At 51.0% G+C, this 22,610-nt stretch overlaps 3 protein-coding genes across 3 annotated transcripts in view; 1 reads left to right on the plus strand and 2 right to left on the minus strand.

Annotated features, from left to right (window-relative positions):
- The first annotated feature begins 203 nt into the window (after window positions 1-203).
- On the plus strand, window positions 204-6,639 carry LOC134015491 (transmembrane protein 151B). The gene is made up of 3 exons (XM_062455028.1): window positions 204-912; window positions 4,213-4,701; window positions 4,887-6,639. Exons 1-3 carry the CDS (start codon window positions 841-843, stop codon window positions 6,165-6,167), a joined length of 1,842 nt encoding a protein of 613 aa, XP_062311012.1. The 5' UTR covers window positions 204-840; the 3' UTR covers window positions 6,168-6,639.
- A 6,975-nt stretch (window positions 6,640-13,614) lies between these two features.
- On the minus strand, window positions 13,615-17,511 carry tmem179ba (transmembrane protein 179Ba). Its single transcript, XM_062455023.1, has 5 exons — window positions 17,168-17,511; window positions 15,924-16,120; window positions 15,547-15,684; window positions 14,677-14,755; window positions 13,615-14,583 (listed from the first exon to the last, which is right to left on the minus strand). The coding sequence occupies exons 1-5, from the start codon at window positions 17,267-17,269 to the stop codon at window positions 14,428-14,430; spliced, it is 672 nt and encodes a 223-aa protein (XP_062311007.1). The 5' UTR covers window positions 17,270-17,511; the 3' UTR covers window positions 13,615-14,427.
- Window positions 17,512-19,000: 1,489 nt separating this feature from the next.
- Window positions 19,001-22,610, minus strand: part of prox3 (prospero homeobox 3) — a 7,636-nt gene continuing 4,026 nt past the window's right edge. The window contains 1 exon segment of the mRNA XM_062455024.1: window positions 19,001-19,884. Coding sequence (XP_062311008.1) covers window positions 19,711-19,884 — 174 coding nt within the window. The 3' untranslated portion in view covers window positions 19,001-19,710.

Below are 22,610 nucleotides of genomic sequence, written 5' to 3' on the forward strand. Positions count from 1 at the left end.
GGCTGGGAATCAAACTGGCAACCTTCAGATTACTAGCCCGACTCCCTCACGCTCAGCCACCTGACTCCCATAGATCATAGGGCCCTGTAGGAGTGTGTGTGTGTTACCTAGACAACAACACAACCGAAGAAGCCTAACTCCATGTTACTCTGTTGCTAGTGCATTTGGGGGGATGACGTCAAGGGCACAGAGGACGGTGTGTGTGTAGGTGAAACGGGATCTCTAAGGAGACTGCTCGCGAGTATCTATCCGGTTGTTTGTTCTTTTTCAGTTCTGATGTTGTTTACCGACTGACACACATGGGCTGTGTCATTTGGCAAACAACGCGCTGATTAACCGTCCCCGCCTACATCTACACCTCGTGCAGCCTCGTCTGCTTTCTTTCCGAACGTCTTCCTCACGCGCATCCATCCATCTTTCCTCGCATCAGCGCTCTCGTGCCTGCCGCCCCCACTGCTATGAAGGAAACCGTTCCCGTTTCGCCGCATTCTCACACGTCGCCCCACCTGCGCATCTCGAGAATCCCACGGTTTGACACGGCGGAGGTTAAATAGGTGAAAGCTCTGTTTACCGGGAAATATGTTGCTAAGAGAAAATGTGAGCGAGGAGAAGCGCGCTGGGTGAGAGAATCAGCGGGACAGGCTCGAGCAGGGGGACGGTAGCCTAATTCACCGTGAATAATGCGCATTTGCCGCAGGCTCTGGCATCGTGAAACCGGATCCCACCTGGCGACGGATGGGGTGACTCCAGCGCCGGGGAGGTCCCAACCTCCAACCGTTACCGGGGAGGGTCCCCGGTCCCGTTGCTAAGAACGGGCAGCAAGAGGGGGAAAGAAAGAAAATGCAGTCTGAGGAGACTGCAACCGGACATGAGCCCATACTGGACGGACAGGACGGGACAGGGAGAGAACAGGTGTGTCTGTGTGTTTGTTTTGATTACAGCCCGTGATGTTTATAATACTGTTTCCTGCTCGAGGCTGCTTGTCATTTCAAAAGATACAATACATTCGCGTCAGTTAGCCCAGCGGCTCGCTCTAATGTCGGTGAAACTGACACCTCCATCCGGTATTGCCGCGAGCACGGTTTCTGAATGACACGGCCTTGTTATGACGGAGTCGGTCCGCGAAGGAGATGAGGAGAGGCGAGAGAGAGGGTGGGCTGAACAGACCGGGAACCAAAAAATATATAATTTCACACCACCGTGAAAGAGAGGGAACTTAAACGTGTCGGTACAGTTGGCCATACTGTTTACTAGTGCCAAGATGACACGCCTCCGAGCACAGGCTGACGTCGTTTTTCTTCTGTGTCCCTCCGTAATCACCGTATCCAGGTGGCAGGCTCTTTCTCTCTCGTGCCCTCCCTCCATCTTCCTCTCCGTGACTGCATTGCAGTCGGTGTGCCTTCCTCTCCTCCATCTCTCTCTCTCCTTCCCTTGCCCTTTCTCTCCCTCTCTCCCCCCGTTGTTGAACGTGCTTCGTTTTACACACAGCTCGTCCCCCTCCCCTGGGCACATTCTCTCCCTCCCTCCCCTCTCTCTTTCTCTCAGTTAACGAATTTAAATTCTCGAGGGAATCCCGTCACTACTTGACAACGTGGACCGAGAGTAACGTGCAGCCTGGTCTGAAAGACAACAAGAGATCTTCGGTAGACGTCGTTTCACCAATTCCTCATAGACCTTGTTTACCGCGAGAGCCTCTCCATGCTGGCCTATAAAGCAGGAGACCTTTCCCGCTCCTGACAACCTTCTCACGCGGTGCCCCGCTGATGATAGCGACCATGCTGCACGCTCGGTCTGTCGGACTGGGAACCGTTAAATAACGCTTCTGATGCGAATAGAGGACGTTGAGAGTGAAACAAAAATAATCTTTAGCCTAACTAGTGGATTTAAACCGTACAGTCTTAAAATAGAGAAAGAGGGAGAGGGAGGGAGGGAGAAAGGGAGAAAGAAAAAAGAGAAAGCAGTTTTTGGCAGTCTTGATCCCTGGGGAGATGCAATCTGTCAACTCTCCCTCTCTCTCTCCCTCTCTTTCTCCCTCTCTCAAACACACACACATCAAATACATCTTACTCATCTGAAAGGACATACAAAGCTGCTATAGACTTTTACTGTGACCTTCATCACACACACACACACACTCACACACTCTCTCTCTCACACACACACAGAGCACCAACCCTAATGGGGCATCCCTGACGGTGTTGCTTTGGCAACGAAAGGGCCTTGGCTGAGTCTCCCCCTGCGGTTGGTCTGTAGTTCAAAGGTCACAGCAGGAGTCCTATCCAATCACGTTATCAGCAGGAGACGAGGACCAGAGGCAGACCTGGTCAAGACCAGATGACGCAGTCTGACACCTAATCTCTCCTCCTCATCTCCTCCTCTCCTTATCTCCTCTCCTCCTCATCTCTCCTCCTCTTCCTTATCCCTCCTCTCCTTATCTCTTCTCCTCCTCATCTCCTCTCCTCCTCATCTCTCTTCCTTATCCCTCCTCCTCCTCTCCTCCTCTCTACTTCCTCTCTTTTTCTCCTCCTCTTTCTGTTTCTCTGACACAACATCTCTCTCTCTCTGATGTTCACCTGCTGGCTGCTGTAATAGTCCGATCAATATCAACAGAGACGGAGGGAGGAGGAGAGGGGAGGAGGGGCAGAAAGGAGAGGAGGAGGAGGGAGAGAGAGAGGAGGTGATGTGGAGAGAGGAGGTTAAGTAAGGATAAAAGAGGGGTGACAGAGGAGTAATGGTTTGTCATTGGGTTATAGAAAGGGAGGGGGAGAGGGGGGAGGATGAGAGGAGAGGGGGGAGGAGTGCCCTTCATTTCAGATACCTTTTACAGAAAGCCCTTGAAGTCAGCAGTGGCACAGTTTTACGGTGTGTGTGGATGTGTGTGTACAGGTGTGTGTAGTGTTAGGCGTGTAGGTGTGTGTGTTTGTGTGTGTGTGAGAGAGTTATATGGACAGCAGTTTTCAAGCCAAGATATCAGAGGGCTAGATGATGTCTGCACTGTGGTGGAGGGTGAGGGAGGGAGAGAGAAAGAGGGAGAGAGAGAAAGAGGGAGAGAAACAGGGAGAGAGGGATGGAGAGAGAAAGAGGGATGGAGAGAAAGAGGGAGAGAAAGAGGGAGAGAGAAAGAGGGAGAGAGGGATGGAGAGAGAAAGAGGGATGGAGAGAGACGGTGATAGAGATGAAGTCCATCTCTCTGTCCATCCTCTCTCTCTGTCCATCCTCTCTCTCCATCTCCCTTCATCTCTCTCTTTCTTTCCATCTCTCTCTGCCTTCCAGATATCTGTCAGAAAGCAAAGCAATGATGTTACAAAAGATATGTTTACTTCACCAACAACCTTTTGCATCTGTGCTCTTAGGCGCACACACACTCACTCACTCACTCACACACACACACTCACAGACACTCACGCACACGCACACTGCTGTAAGCGCTAGCAAGAGTTATGGAACATTCTGGAAGGCGGAATATCTGGTTGTTTAAATTATTCACCTCTGGCATCCAGTGGAGATGCTAGGCTATTAACCTGCTCCTAGACACTGACTGTTTCATAAGCACTTAGTGTGTGTGTGTGTGTGAGGCAGTGTGTGTGTGTGTGTTTGTGGCAGTGTGTGTGTGTGTGTGTGTTTTGTATCATCCAATACCATCATACACAAATGCCTAGATAGGAGCCACATCTAGCTTGTGTGTGTGTGTGTGTGTGTGTGTGTGTGTGTGTGTGTGTGTGAGTGTGTGTGTGTGTGTGTGTGAGTGTGTGTGTGTGTGTGTGTGAGTGTGTGTGTGAGTGTGTGTGTGGGGAGCATCTACGGTTACACAGAGAGGAAATAACCCTCTCATCCTCAAGAGAGAGAAAAAGACCCAGAAAGAGAAAGAGGGAGGAAGAGAGAGACCCATTAAAGGAATGAATACAAGTGAATTGGAAAACAAGATAGATAGAAAGATAGATTGATAGGAACATAGGTAGAGAGAAGAGAGACTGTAGAATCTATGAAGGAGTGCATTTAGGAGGAAGATCAAAAGATAAGGAGAGATGCCTCAAAGCAGTTCATCCCTTCATCTCTGGGATGGATGGAATAACGAAAAGAAAGAAGGATGAGCAAGATGCTCATCTCCAGAACTTTCTCAAACCTCAAAGTTCACTAACACCCTTCCTCCCCCTCCCCCCCCCCTCCCCTCTCCCCCTCTCCCCCCCCCCCCCCCCCCCCCCCCCTCTGCAGCAGCGTCCTGTACAGCAGTCCCTCCCGTCCTCCCTGTGTCGGGAGTCTCACTGGAAGTGTGTCCTGCTGACGCTACTGATGTCTGCCTGCTTCAGCACGCTGGCCTGGTGCTCCTACTGCCGCATCCCTGTCCTCTCCCCCTCCTCCCCCTCCTCCCCCTCCTCCCCCTCCTCCCCCTCCTCCTCCTCCGCCGCCGCCTTCTACTATGACGACTTCCTGCGTGTGGAGCGCCCGTGCGCCAGCGGCTACGTGTACGCCCCCCTGGCGTTCCTGGCCATGCTGTACGTGCTGTACCTGGTGGAGTGCTGGCACTGCTACGCCCGTGTGGCGGTGCTGGCCCGCGCCGACACGGCCGAGGTGTACGAGCGCGTGCAGCGCCTGCAGCAGGCCACGCCCTGCATCTGGTGGAAGGCCATCAGCTACCACTATGTCAGGAGGACCAGGCAGGTGACGCGCTACCGCAACGGGGACTCCTACACTACCACTCAGGTGAGGGGGCGACTGGTGCACACACACACACACGGTATCACACACGTGCATGGTAGGATACTTACATACACAGATGAATTCAGACATAAAACACTTTCTCTCCCTTCCACTGTCCTCTCTCCCTTTCTCCCCTCCCTCCCCCCTCCCTCCCTCCCCCCTCCCCCCCTCCTCCCCCTCCTCCCCAGGTGTACCACGAGCGCGTCAACACTCACGCCTCCAGCTCAGAGTTCGACTTCACCCGCTACGGCGTCCGCGACGTCTCCAAGCACCTCCAGGGTCTCCATGACTACCCCGCCGTGCGCCTGCGCTTCACCAAGTGCTTCTCCTTCTCCTCCGCCCGCGCCGAAGCAGCCTACCTCACCCAGAGGGCGCGCTTCTTCGGCGAGAACGAGGGGCTGGACGACTACATGGAGGCGCGCGAGGGCATGCACCTGAAGAACGTGGACTTCCGGGAGCACGTCCTGTCGTTCCCCGAGGCGGCGCGCCGGCCCTGGTACTCCAGACACAGGGTGTTCTGGCTGGCCTCCGCCCTCCTACTGTCCTGGCCGCTCAGGGTGGTGTCGGAGCGCCGCACCGCCTACGTCCACTACCACGTGGAGAAGCTGTTCGGGGAGGAGGAGGACGGGGGGGCGGGGGGGGCGGGAGGAGGGGCGGGGGACGGGAGCGAGGCAGGGCCGGAGGGCGGGGGAGGAGGGGCAGACGGGGGGGTGAGCAGGGGGAGCTACAGTGCGATCTCCAGGGTGAACACGGTCGACATGACAGAGCTGGAGTGGCACATCAGGTGCAACCAGCAGATGGTGCCGTCCTACTCTGAGGCCCTGCTGATGGACCTGGACCAGGGGGGGGGAGGGGGGGGTGAGACTAGCGCCACCACCGCCTCCTCCACCCCGGGCGCTGGCGTGGTGGGCGGAGTCATCCCCGGGCCCCTCCCGGCCGTGTTTAGCTCCGCCTACCTGCTCCAGAGCTGCCCGCGCTGTCGGAGGACCACCTCCTCCTCCTCGCTGCCCTCGCGGCTCCGCGCGCCCTCGGGGACCACCGCCATCCTCAACGCCACGGTGGCCAGCATGAGGGCCCACGCCCAGGGGGGAGGCGGGGGGGGAGGAGGAGTCGGGGGGAGGCTGGTGCTGAGCCGTAGCGGCTTCTCTCTGGGCCGGCTGGGGGGAGGGGCGAGGCCTGGGAGTCTGTTTCACTCACGCAGCATGGGGGGAGGACTGGGAGGAAGGGGGGAGGAGGGTGGGGGAGGAGGGGGAGGGTTTCTGGGGTTAGGGTCCAGACAGGATGACGAAGAGAGCAGAGGAGTGCTGGAAGGAGAGGGGGAGGGGGAGGAGGTGAGGGAGGACGGGGGGGAGAGGGGGGAGGAGGCGAGGGAGGAGGTGGAGAGCCCCCCAGACTACCAGGAAGCCTTCTTCTTCCCGGTGTTGATCGTCCACGGAGAGGAGAGCTGCCACTCTGGACACGTCCTGTGATGGACACGTCCTGTGATGGACAGAACAACAGAGGACAAGGGAGGAAATAAGAGAGAATCTGAGATGAACATGACATTCACAGACGGAGAGAGAGATAGAGATACTTTCAGCAAAGGAAAGTGAACGCGTATGGAATCGTGTGAGCAAGATGTAAAGGAGAGAGAGAGAAGAGAGGTTTCAGACAAAAAATATATCAATGTAAAAAAGGAGGTTTAAGACTAGAAACATTTCAGACATCTATGCAAAGATAAGAGTGGCAGAGAAAGACCAAATATAGGAGGAGGAAGAGAGGGAAGAGGAGGGCCTTAGATGAGAGGAGAGAGAGGGGAGAGGAGAGGAGGAGGACTGAGACAGAAGGATGGAAGTCGCTTGTCTTCCACGGCTCCGAGAGGAACTCTACATCGAACTCCAGAGGAGAGAAGAAGAGAGGAGAGAAGGAGAGAGGAGAGAAGGAGAGAATGAGAGAGGAGAGAAGGAGAGAAGGAGAGAGGAGAGAAGGAGAGAGGAGAGAAGAAGAGAGGAGAGGAGAAGAGAGGAGAGAAGGAGAGAGGAGAGAAGGAGAGAGGAGAGGAGGAGAGAAGGAGAGAGGAGAGAAGGAGAGAGGAGAGAAGGAGAGAGGAGAGAAGGAGAGAGGAGAGAAGGAGAGAAGAAGAGAGGAGAGAAGGAGAGAGGAGAGAAGGAGAGAAGGAGAGAGGAGAGAAGAAGAGAGGAGAGAAGGAGAGAGGAGAGAAGGAGAGAGGAGAGAAGGAGAGACTGAAAAAGAAAACAAGGTTAAAAGAAGAGAAATAAAGGCAGAGAATATCACTAGTCTTCCATTTCATCAACAGCTCCAGAACCTTCCAGACACCAGGAGAGGAGAGGAGAATAGGAGAGGAGGAGGAAAGGAGAGAGAAGAAGAGGAGAAGCAGAAACAAAAGGAGAGAAGATTCCTCCATCCATCTCCTCCATCCTGCTATCTCTCCGTTCCCATAGAGACCAGACCGAAGAGAGGATGGACACCTGACACCCTTCCATCCCCCTCTCCCCTCCCCTCCTCTCCTCCCTCCATCCCTCTCTCTCCTCCTCTCCTCCCTCCATCCCTCCCTCTCCAGAGTGGACTATAGCTGACTCAATCTCCTGCATCAGCCAAACAACAGGACAGACCCCTCCCTCCCTCTCTCTCTCTCTCGCTCTGTCTCTCTCTCTCCACAGAGAAAGAGAAGGAGAGAGAGAGCACACTCGACAGTTCTATCCTTCCTCGCACGCCCTGGGTGGTGGCTAAAGAGGGAGGCAGATGGACTCCACTGATTGAAGCTTCTGGAAAAAAACTGTACGAAGGGGAATTACCTGGTTTAGACACACACAAACACACACACACCCTGACTGAAAGACTTTCCATTCCTGTTCGATGGAAGGGGCTGCCCAGTCATGTGACTGCCTGGACTAAACCCAGTCATGTGACTCCAGAATGCAGTCATGTGACTCGAGCCACAAAAGCGAGAGGACTTCCTGTTTCCTGTTCCTTAATCGCCTGTCCTGTTTAAAGCACTGAATCACGCCGTCTTAGTTGGCACTGTACAGCTTTGGCTTGACCATGTACGGTTGTCTTACGGTCACCGTTGTTTTATGGTCATCTATGGTTGTTTTATATTTATTTTGAGGTTATTTTAAGGTTATTTTATGGTTCTGGTTCGTTTAGTGTTTTCATGTGTTTTCACCATCTCTGCCTCTCTGATGAATGCTGGCTATTGGGCGGAGCAAGGAGCCGAACTGTCCAATCAGAGTGCCAAGAGATTGTCACATTTGTACTCACACACAGAAACATGCGTGGACACATGTAAGCAAATGCACACGCACGATGACACACCCAGACACAAACATAAACATCACGCACGATGACACACCCAGACACAAACATAAACATCAACTCTGTGTTTTGACCACATTAACATCATCTGTATTTTATGCAACTAGTCCAAGATGTGCACACACACACACATGCACACACACACACGCGTGTGCACGTGTACAGACCTAAACATGCCAAAGCAAAAATAAAAGTAAAAAACTACCAACACACAAATTCACACCTTCCAACATGTCACACACACATACATGCCAGGCACACTGGCTGTTTAACTGCTATCTAGCGTTGTCAACGTGCTGGGACGTTGACGTTGCCATGACAGCGGCACGCGTGCTTTTAGGGACACCACGGGCGACGGCACCATGGCAACTCCGACAGACGGGAGAGGGTTCTAGAACGCTGGGTTTGGATTGGGGGCTAGGGTTGGGGATTAGATTGGGGGCTAGGGTTGGGGGTTAGATTGGGGGCTAGGATTGGGGTTAGATTGGGGGTTAGGGTTGGGGGTTAGATTGGGGGCTAGGGTTGGGGTTAGATTGGGGGTTAGGGTTGGGGGTTAGATTGGGGGCTAGGGTTGGGGTTAGATTGGGGGTTAGGGTTGGGGGTTAGATTGGGGGCTAGGGTTGGGGTTAGATTGGGGGTTAGGGTTGGGGTCACCATCATAACACACTGTCTGTTCCCAGGGAGTGAGGGGGGAGAGGTTAGGAGGCCTCAGGACTGGGTGCTATGGAGCACCAGAGCTGCAGCCTTCAGAACAGAGAATGTGCTCTCCACAGACGGCCCTAAGAATGTAGAACGTTTTGGTTCCGGAACCTCACCGGACAGAATCTGCAGTAGCCAATAGGATGCAACCACCAGTAGCCAATAGGCCAGGGTCAGGAGACAGCTTCAAACAGACCCTCTGATTGGTGGAGAGGGAGATTGTACTTGGGGTCACCTTCGATTAATGCTACCTTACCTTACCCTGCTCTGACGTGAGTCTCTCAGACTCACGCACTAATGATGATATCACCGTGACAACCGCTCGACACGCTGGAGTAGACCGGGGTTAGGGGTCAAGTTACGCTCTACTTCCTGGTTGTCATGGATAATCAACTTGCTTCTTCCATTGGGGAATGAATTATCCAATCAGCTGCTTTAGATATCCACAGTCTGTCAGACGTGGACCAATCGAAGTGTTTGATTCGCACAGCCTCGTAATGCATTAACAGAGTGTGATGATGATGATGATGATGATGAAGATGAAGGTCAACCAATAAATTCAGCTTGCTTGATGTACCAGGATTCTATTTTGCTGACTCGCATCCCATAATACTCATCTTTTAACCAATCGTAGAAACATGTGTTAATCTGTTTATCTGGGCTGTCTGGGTTTTTTCCCTGCGTTGTCATGGCTGCGTTGTCATGGCTGCGTTGTCATGGCTGTGTAATGTGGCGTGGGCAGTTTTACCCCTCATCTCAGCATCTCACACACACAACAGTGTAACAGCACTGTCATCACAGTGTAACAACAGTGTAACAGCACTGTCATCACAGTGTAACAACAGTGTAACAACCTGCCGTGCCCAAACCTAGGACATAGTGTGGGTTTGATGAGATGCTAAATAGCATGCAAGTTTGTTTTTTTTGCCCAAAGAAGCCTAACACACACTCACACACTAACACACACTCTCACTAACACACACTCACACACTAACACACACTCTCACTAACACACACTCACACACTAACACACACTCTCACTAACACACACTCTCACTAACACACACTCACACACTAACACACACTCTCACTAACACACACTCTCACTAACACACACTCACACACTAACACACACTCACACACTAACACACACTCTCATTAACACACACTCTCACTAACACACACTCACACACTCACACACTAACACACACTCTCACTAACACACACTCTCACTAACACACACTCACACACTAACACACACTCACACACTAACACACACTCACACACTAACACACACTCACACACTAACACACACTCTCACTAACACACTAACACACACTCACACACTAACACACACTCTCACTAACACACACTCACACACTAACACACACTCACACACTAACACACACTCTCACTAACACACACTCACACACTAACACACACTCTCACTAACACACACTCTCACTAACACACACTCTCACTAACACACACTCACACTAACACACACTAACACACACACACTAGCACACACTCACTAACACACACACACTAGCACACACTCAGACTAACACACACTCTCACTAACACACACTCAGACTAACACACACTCTCACTAACACACACTCTCACTAACACACACTCACACTAACACACACACACTAGCACACACTCAGACTAACACACACACACTAGCACACACTCAGACTAACACACACTCTCACTAACACACACTCTCACTAACACACACTCACACTAACACACACACACTAGCACACACTCAGACTAACACACACACACTAGCACACACTCAGACTAACACACACTCTCACTAACACACACTCAGACTAACACACACTCTCACTAACACACACTCTCACTAACACACACTAACACACACACACTAGCACACACTCAGACTAACACACACGCTCACTAGCACACACTCACTAACACACACTCACAAGCACAGATTCACACTAGCACACTCACACTAACACACTCACACTAAAACACACTCACACTAACACACACTCAGGCTAACACACACACACTAGCACACACTCACTAACACACACACACTCACGAGCACACATTCACACTAGCACACTCACACTAATACACTCACACTAGCACACACTCACTAGCACACACTCACTAGCACACACTCGAGCACATGTCGTCTGCGTGCGTTGCCCTCTAGTGGCGAGCAGCTGGTACTGCGGACGGAGACGCGAGGAAACACCGAGGTGAATGAATTACAAGGTTAAAACGTTGATTGTTCTATTAAATTACTTAGAAATGCGACTCATAATAGATTAAAATAGAATTGAGGAGCTTAGTGTTAAATACTGCGTCACTCCCTCTCTCTCTCTCCTCTCTCACTCTAATCTGTTCGGATTAAATGAAAGACGGTTCTTGTTGGTCACGTTTAAAGGAATTCGTTTAAGACCTCGGTTCTGGAGAAGTCGTGCAAAGGTACTGAACCTGAAAACCGGAGAAATAACCAACGGAATCAAACGGATATTTCAATATCAAACCCGCGCGGGTGAGAAGGAGGACTGTTCATTTTCAATTAAATCAGAATTTAATTATTTTTGGTAAGAAATGATTAGAAATTAGAATCTAATGCAAGCATGTTTTATAGGCATAGACACAGTTGACGGTTATCCCAGAGTTGGCAGTTTAGAATGTTTAACTGCTGTTTGGATGTGCACGCTAACCTGCTCTTACTAAATCAGACCACTTAATCTGTTCAAATCACATTTGTCATGAATATCAGACTAGCCTTCCGTGTGAGAGAGAGAGAGAGAGAGAGAGAGGGGAGGGAGGGAGGTAGAGAGATAAAGACTAGTCTACCGTGTGAGAGAGAGAGAGATAGAGGGGAGGGAGGGAGGTAGAGAGATAAAGACTAGTCTACCGTGTGAGACAGAGAGAGATAGAGGGGAGGGAGGGAGGTAGAGAGATAAAGACTAGTCTACCGTGTGAGAGAGAGAGAGAGAGAGGGGAGGGAGAGAGGTAGATAAAGACTAGTCTACCGTGTGAGAGAGAGAGAGAGGGGAGGGAGGGAGGAGGATTAGCCAATTGTAAGCTTCTTTCTAGTCACTTTCAGCCCGACAGATCAGGGCGCGTGTTCTCCCCGGTGTTTACCGTTGAACTGCCAACGAAGTTTTAACGGATAGCCCGTGAAGGGGCCGCGCGAAAGCATGAACACGGTTTTCCAGGTGTTGTATCGAAATAGATGACCTGTCGAAAACTGTGACCAGGGGGCGCTGTTTTAACGGCTTGCCGGACGGGCACGTTCTCTGTTCTAACAGCGATGACATCGTATGTTCGAACACCAAACGTTCAGGGTGACGAGAGTAGAGATGAAGGATGACGCTCCCTCTCCCCCCCTCTCTCTCTCCCCCCCTCTCTCTCTCGTTACTTCACACACGCTGTCTAGTGCCAAGCTGCAGTAAGCCTCTAATGTTGGGTTTAGCTCCTGGTGTGTGTGTGTGTGTGTGTGTGCCACTCATTTGTCATCCCTCTCTCTCCACACTTTTTCTCCCCATCCCTCCCTCCCCCTCCCTCCCTCCCCCTCCCTCCCTCCCCCTCCCTCCCCCACCCCTCCCTCCTCTTTCCCTCCCTCCCCCACCCCTCCCTCCCTCCTCTTTCCCTCCCTCCCCCACCCCTCCCTCCCTCCTCTTTCCCTCCCTCCTCCCCCCTCCAGACCACCATGTCCAGGGACCAGTGTGAGTCCGTGGCGGCTAGTGTGGAGTCCCTCCTGGGGGATGCTTCCAGGATGCAGGGGCAGTGCCGGGTGCGCAGCGAGCAGCTGGCGGCGGCGGCGGAGGCCCTGAGGGCGGAGTCTGCCGGGCTGAGGGAGCAGAGCCAGGCCGCCCAGCTGGACATGGCTCGGGTCAGGAGGCAGCTGGATGAGCTGCTGGACACCAAGGCTGCCATGGAGGCCCGGGAGAGACAGACCAGGAAGCTGAGCAGGACACTGTGAGGAGGAGGGGGAGGGGAGGAGGAGGGGGAGGAGAGGAGGAGGGGGAGAGGGGGGGAGGTGAGGAGAGGAGGAGGGGGAGGAGAGGAGGGGGAGAGGGGGGGAGGGGAGGAGAGGGAGGAGAGGAGGAGGGGGAGAGGGGGGGAGGGGAGGAGAGGAGGAGGGGAGGAGGGGGAGGAGGAGGAGGGAGGGGGGAGGAGGAGGGGGTAAATCGAGTATGTCTCCCTACACCGTTATTACTGCTAAATAAAACCAACTAACCACACACACCTGTCCTTCTATAACACACACATACACCTCCTTGTATAACACACACATACACCTCCTTGTATAACACACACACACACCTCATTGTATAACACACACATACACCTCCTTGTATAACACACACATACACCTCCTTGTATAACACACACATACACCTCCTTGTATAACACACACATACACCTCCTTGTATAACACACACATACACCTTGTATAACACACACATACACCTCCTTGTATAACACACACACACACCTCCTTGTATAACACACACATAATCCTCCTTGTATAACACACACACACACCTCCTTGTATAACACACACATACACCTCCTTGTATAACACACACACACCTCCTTGTATAACACACACACACACCTCCTTGTATAACACACACATACACCTCCTTGTATAACACACACACACCTTGTATAACACACACACACACCTCCTTGTATAACACACACAACAGACCAGATGAAGAGTGTGTATGCTGTATGTCACGATCCCCCCTCCCTGTGTCTAGAGGGTGAGGAGTGAACATGAGGCGCAGCTAGTTAAGGCGCAGCTAGTTAAGGTGCAGAACTAAAGAGGAGACAGTGTGGGTTAGGGAACGCTATGGTTACCTGTATGAAAGCAATGTATAAACAATGTACAATGTATAAAAGCATCTTTATTGGTCATCAACATCTCAGAAAGTGTTTCTTTTTGAACAAAATATTATAGGTCCAACACAACAACCCTCGCTCTCTGACAACGAAGTGTGTGTGTGTGTGTGTGTCTGTGTGTGTGTAGGACGACTTGACTTTGAGCAGCTTGTAGTGCTGACTGCAGTGGAGTTGGTGGTGTGTGTGTATGAGAGTGTGTGTGTCTGTGTGACTGCAGTTGCCTTGGCTGTGTGCCTGAACACAGGACTCTGATAGCAACAGAGACAATGGATGATCCTGTCACCTAAGTCCGCACGCACGCACACACACACACACACTTCCTAGATCCGAAACAGAGAGTAACACTGCTTTGTTGTGTCTCCTAGCAACACAACATTAAAAAATGAAACTCAAATTTAAAAAAACAATTCAACAGAGGAGAGGTGGTGTCATGTGACCTATGACAGAACAGGTTCTCATAACCATGTCCTTGATAAGAGCAGAGTACCGCAGCACCACCAGCAGAGGGCAGCGCAACATAAACAGGCTGGCTGAACTACGTCCTGGAAGACAGAACAAGCCTGCACTACGGAAAACAAAACGTTTTTACTGTTCTAGACAGTTCTATGTCAGGTGATCATAGAAAACATGAGAAAGAGAGAGAGAGAAAGAAGAGAGAAAAGAGAAGAGAGAGGGGGAGAAAAGAGAGAGGAGAGAAAGGAGAAACTCAATATTCTTTAAACAGGCTGTTTGTGGTTTTACAGGAAGGGTACCAGATCAAGCAGATCCGAGTGGGTCAGTCAGGGTGTGTGCGTGTGTCTACGGCCGTGCGGGGCGGTGCAGGAAGGGCTCAGTCTCGGAGGCGGAGACGTCAGGCCCCTCCCCCAGCAGGGTGAACTTTGACCCCCGACCTCTCTGTAGGAGCAGCAGCACCCCGATGACGACCCAGGAGAAGAAGTTCACCCAGACAGCCGTCTGGAGGAGAGAGAGAGGTGGGGTGAGGTAGGGGTGAGGTAGGGGTGAGGTAGGGGTGAGGTAGGGGTGAGGTAGGGGTGAGGTAGGGTGTACCTCTGCCTTGAGCAGGCTGGTGTAGAACTGGGCTCCGTTGTTGGGACTCGTCCATGTTCTGGTCTGGGCCTCTTCACAGCTACACACACACACACACACGTTGGGTAAAGAGTGTGTGTGTTACCTGGTGATGTTAGGGACAGTGTGTGTGTGTGTGTTACCTGGTGATGTTAGGGACAGTGTGTGTGTGTGTGTTACCTGGTGATGTTAGGGACAGTGTGTGTGTGTGTGTTACCTGGTGATGTTAGGCACAGTGTGTGTGTGTGTGTTACCTGGTGATGTTAGGCACAGTGTGTGTGTGTGTGTTACCTGGTGATGTTAGGGACAGTGTGTGTGTGTGTGTTACCTGGTGATGTTAGGGACAGTGTGTGTGTGTGTGTTACCTGGTGATGTTAGGCACAGTGTGTGTGTGTGTGTTACCTGGTGATGTTAGGGACAGTGTGTGTGTGTGTGTTACCTGGTGATGTTAGGCACAGTGTGTGTGTGTGTGTTACCTGGTGATGTTAGGCACAGTGTGTGTGTGTGTGTTACCTGGTGATGTTAGGGACAGTGTGTGTGTGTGTGTTACCTGGTGATGTTAGGGACAGTGTGTGTGTGTGTGTTACCTGGTAATGTTAGGCACAGTGTGTGTGTGTGTGTTACCTGGTGATGTTAGGCACAGTGTGTGTGTGTGTGTTACCTGGTGATGTTAGGCACAGTGTGTGTGTGTGTGTTACCTGGTGATGTTAGGGACAGTGTGTGTGTGTGTGTTACCTGGTGATGTTAGGGACAGTGTGTGTGTGTGTGTTACCTGGTGATGTTAGGCACAGTGTGTGTGTGTGTGTGTGTGTTACCTGGTGATGTTAGGGACAGTGTGTGTGTGTGTGTTACCTGGTGATGTTAGGGACAGTGTGTGTGACAGAATCACAGAGTGTGTCTCTCCCGATCTTGAGCACACACCCAGACACCAGCAGGAAGAAGAGGAACAACACACACACTCCTAATGTCACGCTCATCCACACACGCTCTCTGTGGACACAGACACACACAGTTAAGTTTACAAGTGTGTTTTGTGGTTACGTTTATATTAGAACTTCTCTCTACACACACCTCTACACACACACACACACCTCTATACACACACACACACACACCTCTCTACACACACACACACACACACACCTCTCTACACACACACACACACACATCTACACACACACCTCTCTACACTCACACACCTCTCTACACACACCTGTCCACCCCCTCACCTGTGCAGGTGTTCCTCCAGGCAGCAGGTGTAGAGCCAGTAGAGCGAGAGGGAGAAGCACACGATGGCAGCCAGGACGGACACAGACGACAGGAAGTAGCAGAGGGAGGCGGGGCTTGAGGACTGGGGCGCCAGCCAACCAGACGAGGCGTTGTAGCTCACCGAGCCGTAGAGCACACACAGACCCCCGAGGTTCCCCTGGGGGAGGGGAGGGAGGAAGGAGGAGGGGAGGGGAGGGAGAGAAGGGAGGAGGGGAGGAGGGGGAGGGAGAGGAGGGGAGGAGGGAGGAGGGGGAGAGGAGGGGGGGAGAGAGGGGAGGGAGGGGATGAGGGAGAGGAGGGAGGAGGGAGAGGAAGAGAGGAGGGAGGGGATGAGGGAGAGGAGGGAGGAGGGAGGGGATGAGGGAGAGGAGGGAGGAGGGGGGAGGGAGAGGAAGAGAGGGGAGGAGGGGGGGCAGGGCAGCAGTATTTTATCATCAAAAAGCAACTTTGCATTATTGTCTTCTCTCTCTCACACACACACACATACACAGTCTGTCTCATATGACTTTAATAACACGCGGTTTAATTTGGACGCGAGGAGGCTTCGGGTCACATGATAAGGACGCTGTATCAGATCGGTTTATCCGTTCCCCGTTGGCGCGTGGTGTTTCCCCACACTCCCACCTCTGACACACGTTACAACACGTACTACTCTCTCTCTCACTCACACACACAAACACACAATACAGCAAAACGTGAGTTCACTGTTAACACAAACATCGCCTCATTTGTATTTCGTCCTTGCTGTGGATAAAAGTGGTTGATAAATTAACAAAAGGTTGTATAAATGTAACGTCAAGATAAACACGGAAGTTAGTTTTTGTTCTCGAGCGTGGCCAAAACACCAAACAGAATCCCAGAGAGAGAGAGAGAAAGAGAGAGAGAGAGTGAGAGAGTCATATGACATGTTAAGGTGGTTTCGTGCATTTTCAGGTGTCTCTCGAGCCATTTAACATCAGAGAACAAAAGTTATTTTTGTCTCGAGGCAGCGTCAGCCTGAACCGCTGCAGCGACGATAACATGTTGTTGCCTGACATGCCGAACCTTCATGAAACGGAGACACCGACATCGTAAATCTGTCAAAACACACTCTGACATCCGTGTTTTTCTATTCAAAGTGCGACGTGACAACGGTCATCCCACCAGGACAAGGATGAGGTCAACAAAACAAACTTTTGACTTCCTCTCTCTCTTTCTTTCCTACCTGTGTTATGGTCAGCGAGGCCGCCGTTACGATCCCGCAAACGAAGCAGGTCGCATACAGTCCGAGCTCCACCAGCAGCAGCCAGGGTAACGACATCACCATCCTGCTCGCGAGCTACTCCGTTCCCTTTACCGGGGCCCGCGGGCGACTGACAACGGAACTCGGACGCGCTCCTCCCTCGATAACTTTATAGCACTGTGCTCATGTGCTGACACTCCTTCGGTAACGCGCGTGAGGCACGGAGCTGAAATCCGCAAAATCAGGAAATCAACATGGGCTCGCGCTCTGTGCGAATGACTGCGGGTGGAACGACCTTTCACCTCGTGAGAAAACTGTTCGTGATGTGCTAAAAATCAAGGCGTGTTAATCGATCTGCCCCCAAAGTATGTCGTAGCTGTCCGGGTAAACGAGCCATTCTGGCTGTTTGGAGTAGGAAGCTCTGATTAGGTGGTTCGGTTCGAGTTGGCCAATAGCGCGTATCTGCGGCTGTTAAAGTTACATTTAGTCGTTTAGCAGACGCTCTTATCCAGAGCGACTTACAGTAAGTACAGGGACATTCTCCCCAAGGCAAGTAGGGTGAAGTGCCTTGCCCAAGGACACCACATCATTTTGCACGGCCGGGAATCGAACCAACAACCTTCTGATTAATAGCCCGACGCCCTAACCGCTCAGCCATCTGACCCCCAAAAGTCTGTTCCTGTTAATGAAATAAAATCTAAAATAACCAAATCTAGGCCTGACGCGCTGAAGGTATGTTTGGAATACCAGGACAGGCATGTGTGTGTGTCCCGCTCCAACCCCGAGTGTGTGTGTGTCCTGCCCCAACAGCCCGGCCCTGTGTGTGTGTGTGTCCTGCCCCAACAGCCCGGCCCTGTGTGTGTGTGTGTTCCGCTCTGGCCCCGTGGTCAGAAGTCAGGTGGCTGGACTTAGTTGCGGGTTGTGCAGCTTAAAGAGGCTCATCATGGGAGCATTAGCACCGGCTACCGGTAGACACTACCCTGCTACCTGACCGTGGCTAGTGAACACAGGCCGTGGCTAGTGAACACAGGCCGTGGCTAGTGAACACAGATCGTGGCTAGTGAACACAGGCCGTGGCTAATGAACACAGGCTGTGTCTAGTGAACACAGACCGTGGCTAGTGAACACAGGCCGTGTCTAGTGAACACAGGCCGTGGCTAGTGAACACAGGCCGTGGCTAGTGAACACAGGCCGTGGCTAGTGAACACAGGCCGTGGCTAATGAACACAGGCTGTGTCTAGTGAACACAGACTGTGGCTAGTGAACACAGGCCGTTGCTAGTGAACACTTCTGATCCTTAATCTTCTGCCAAGTGCACAGTATACGTTGCTGTGGAAAAAAACATCTGCTAAATTACTACAACGTAAACGTAATGTTTTCCGGAAGAGATGAACTACTATCCTGCTTTGCTGGACCTGATGTTAGTTTCCTCCAGGATCACAATGACTCTTATTGAGAGACTTGTTGCTCTTGTTGGTTAGTTGTAACGGATTTAAATTCTTGTACTCGCTGTGAAATATTTTTACTGTAGATTTCTTTTCTACAGGTACACTCTTGCACTTTTTGAGTTTCATGTTGTTTAATTGTGACTTTAACTGCATGCTCTTATGGTTCTTCCCTTTGGCACTTATTTGGTTTTTCACAATGTATGCTTCATGTTTTGGTTGCTTGCAATGTTGGGGCTATCTCGTTGTTATGATCAGTGACCTATGCTCTTATGTAAAGCTCTCTCGTGGAAGTTGCTACGGATAAAAGCGTCTGCTAAATTCATAAATGTAAATGTAATCCTACTACAGCAAAGAATAACACACACTCTCAATTATCTACTTTTTTAATAGTCAGATAATTTCAATAATCATAACTTCAATACATATTTGAGGCACGGAGCTTCTTTTTTTTTAAAGATTATATGAAGAAACATACTGTTCGACAAGCTTACACAACACAAATATACCATAATTAATATAATAAAGCACAATCATAATCCTAATAACATGACGCTACGTTACGGTAAACCAAGAAACTGAAGAAAGCACATGGGTTTTGAAAAGTCTAACTCCGCCCCTCTCTGCATACACCACACACGGGTAAGTTGCTATTTGCAAATACTGTAAAATATTCGGGTTGCGCTTGATTTGCCTCCCCCTCCTTCATCCACCCATCAGCCCAGTGGGTCAGTGTTGTGAGTGCCATAACTGTGAGGTTCAAATCAAACGCACCTGTATCCTCTGGTGAATCTAAGTGAGGACTGGCAGGATGCATGATCAACAACAATCACCATGAAACTGATGCTGTCATGAAATTTAGTGCAACTCAACATTTCTATGTCTGGTCTCTCTGTGTGTGTGTGTGTATGTCTGTGTATATATACTGTATGTGTGTGTAGTGTGTGTATAGACAGTATATGAATTAAAGCCTATGTATATGTGTTAAGTGGGTACATCTGTGTGTGTGTGTGTGTATATGTATCTGTAGTGTGTAGTGTGTGCATGTATCTGTAGTGTGTAGTGTGTGAATGTGTGTTTTCAGGCCATGGGGCAGCCGGGCAGTTTGAAGCTGTCCGGAACAGGACCGTCCAGTTTACAGATGATCTTGTAGATGGATTTCTTCCAGCAGGGGTCACTGTCCCGGCCGGACAGGATGGCCGTGAAGAACTCCCTCAGAGCTATCTCTGCCACCTCCACAAACCTGTCTGGGACCTGGAGGGGGAGAGGGGGAGGAGAGGGGGAGGAGGAGAGGGGGAGGAGGAGGAGGAGAGGGGGAGGAGGAGAGGGGGAGAGGGAGAGGAGAGGGGGAGGAGTGAGGGGGAGGAGGAGAGGGGGAGGAGGAGGAGGAGAGGGGGAGAGGGGGGGGGAGGAGGAGAGGGGGAGGAGAAACACCAAACAAAAAATGGTAAAATATTTGCTTGTTTTATTGACTTCAAAAAGCTTTTGACTCTATTTGGCATGAAGGGCTCTACTATAGACTTCTACAGTGTGGTATAGGGGGCAAAACATATGACTTCGTTAAATCAATGTATTTGGAAAATAAATGTGCTGTCAAAATGGGGATAACAAACAGATTTCTTTACTCAAAGAAGGGTGTTTGTCAGGGGCTGTAATTTAAGTCCAACTTTATTTAATATATATATAAATGAACTTGCTGTTAAGCTAGATCATGTACTGCTCCTGGCCTCTCCCTCATGGACAAAGAGGTGAAGTCTCTGTTTTATGCTGACGACCTTGTCTTACTGTCTCCCACCAAACAAGGACTACAACAACAGCTGGACATTGTTGAAACAATACTGTCAAAACTGGGCCCTTGCAATAAATATGATGAAAACTAATATCATGATATTTCAAAAACGCCCCAGATGCCAGGAAGAGAAATACCAGTTTATTATAAATAATCATGTAATTGAACATGCTATGAGTCATAACTATCTTGGTTTAAACCAAAACAGCATCAGGGAGTTTCAACATGGCAGTGAATGCACTAAAAGAAAAAGCTCGAGCCTAAATGCAATTAGAAGAACATTTTATAATTTTCAAATTCCAATTAAAATCTGGCTTAAAATATTTGATAGTGTGATCCAGCCCTTGCGTTGTATGGTAGTGAAGTATGGGGTCCACTCAGTCATCATAGCTATACCCGCTGGGACAAACACCCAACAGAATCTCTACATGTACATACATCTCTACATGTACATACATCTTACATGTTCACAGAAAGACGCCAACAAATGCATGTAGAGCAGAATTAGGCAGATACCCAATGATAATTAATATCCAAAAGAGAGCACTAAACTTTTTCAATCACCTTAAATCCAGCCCTCTAGACACCCTCCACTCCAAAGCCCTCCAAACCCAAGAGCTGAACCAGATAAGAGTCCCCTATGTCAGTTGGTGCTGAGACTCACTGCCCCCACCCAGACACACCCTGACCAGTCTCACACCAACACTGCTTTCCAAACACCAATCAGAGTCAACCAAATTATAACACAATTGTAAAGAAACCTACCTGGAAAGAAGAAACTAAAAGCCAAAGTCGATTAGAATGTTATCTAGCCTTAGAAAGAGATTATAAACTGGCAGAATACCTCTATACTGTCAGAGATAGAAAGCAGAGACAGATCCTAACCAAGTACAGGCTCAGTGACCACCAATTGGCAATTGAAACAGGACGACACAAAAAATCATGGCAACCAAAAGAAAACAGAATATGTGGTCACTGTTCGACAGGTGAGGTTGAGACGGAGATGCACTTCCTCCTACAATGTGAAACATTCAGTGATATAAGAAATGATTACTGAACAAACTCCACTCTGTGTCAGATTTCAAAGGTCTTAGTGACCTCTCAAAGGTAAAAATCCTCCTAGGAGAAGGAGACAGGGCATACCTTGCTGCCCAGTATGTATCAGTATGCCACAACCTGAGAGACAGTGAGCGACCTAGACACACAAGGCACACACACAAAGCACACACACAAAATATACTGTGTGTGTGACTGACATGTGTATGTCTGTATGTATATATATATTACGTAATCAATCCTTTAATATTTCAACTGAATTTGCCATGTTTGGTTGTTATAGTAATAGTTGTAATAGTATACCGATGTCCATAGTAATAATATGAATACTGTTTCTGTGGCTCCACCGTTGCTTTGGCAATATGAACATTTGTTCCTTAATGCTAATAAAGCCAATTGAATTGAATTGAATGAGGAGGAGAGGGGGAGGAGGAGAGGGGGAGGAGGAGTGGGGGAGAGGGGGGGGGAGAGGGGGGGAGGAGGAGTGGGGGAGAGGGGGGGGAGGAGGAGAGGGGGGGGGAGGAGGAGAGGGGGGGGGGAGGAGAGGGGGAGGGAGGAGAGGGGGGAGGGGAGGAGAGGGGGAGAGGGGGGGGAGGAGAGGGGGAGGAGGAGAGGGGGAGGGAGGAGAGGGTGGAGGAGGAGAGGGGGGGGATGGGGGGGAAAGGGGAAGGAGGGGGGGAGAGGGGGGAGGAGGAGAGGGGGGGAGGAGGAGATGGGGGGAGGAGGGGGTGGAGGAGGAGAGGGGGGAGGGGGGGGGAAAGGGGAAGGAGGAGGGGGGAGGGGGGGGGAGGAGAGGGGGGGAGGGGGGGGAAAGGGGAAGGAGGAGGGGGGAGAGTGGGGGGGAGGAGGAGAGGGGGAGGAGGAGAGGGGGAGGAGGAGAGGGGTGGAGGAGGAGAGGGGGGGTTGGGGGAGGAAAGGGGAAGGAGGAGGGGGGGAGAGGGGAGGAGGAGAGGGGGAGGAGGAGGGGGGGAGGAGGAGAAGGGGAGGAGGAGGGGGTGGAGGAGGAGAGGGGGGAATGGGGGGGAAGGGGAAGGAGGAGGGGGGGAGAGGGGGAGGAGGAGAGGGGGAGGAGGAGATGGGGGGGAGGAGGGGGTGGAGGAGGAGAGGGGGGGAGGGGGGGGGGGAAAGGGGAAGG

The sequence above is a fragment of the Osmerus eperlanus genome, unplaced genomic scaffold (genome assembly GCF_963692335.1).
Source record: "Osmerus eperlanus unplaced genomic scaffold, fOsmEpe2.1 SCAFFOLD_91, whole genome shotgun sequence".
Classification (NCBI taxonomy): domain Eukaryota; kingdom Metazoa; phylum Chordata; class Actinopteri; order Osmeriformes; family Osmeridae; genus Osmerus; species Osmerus eperlanus.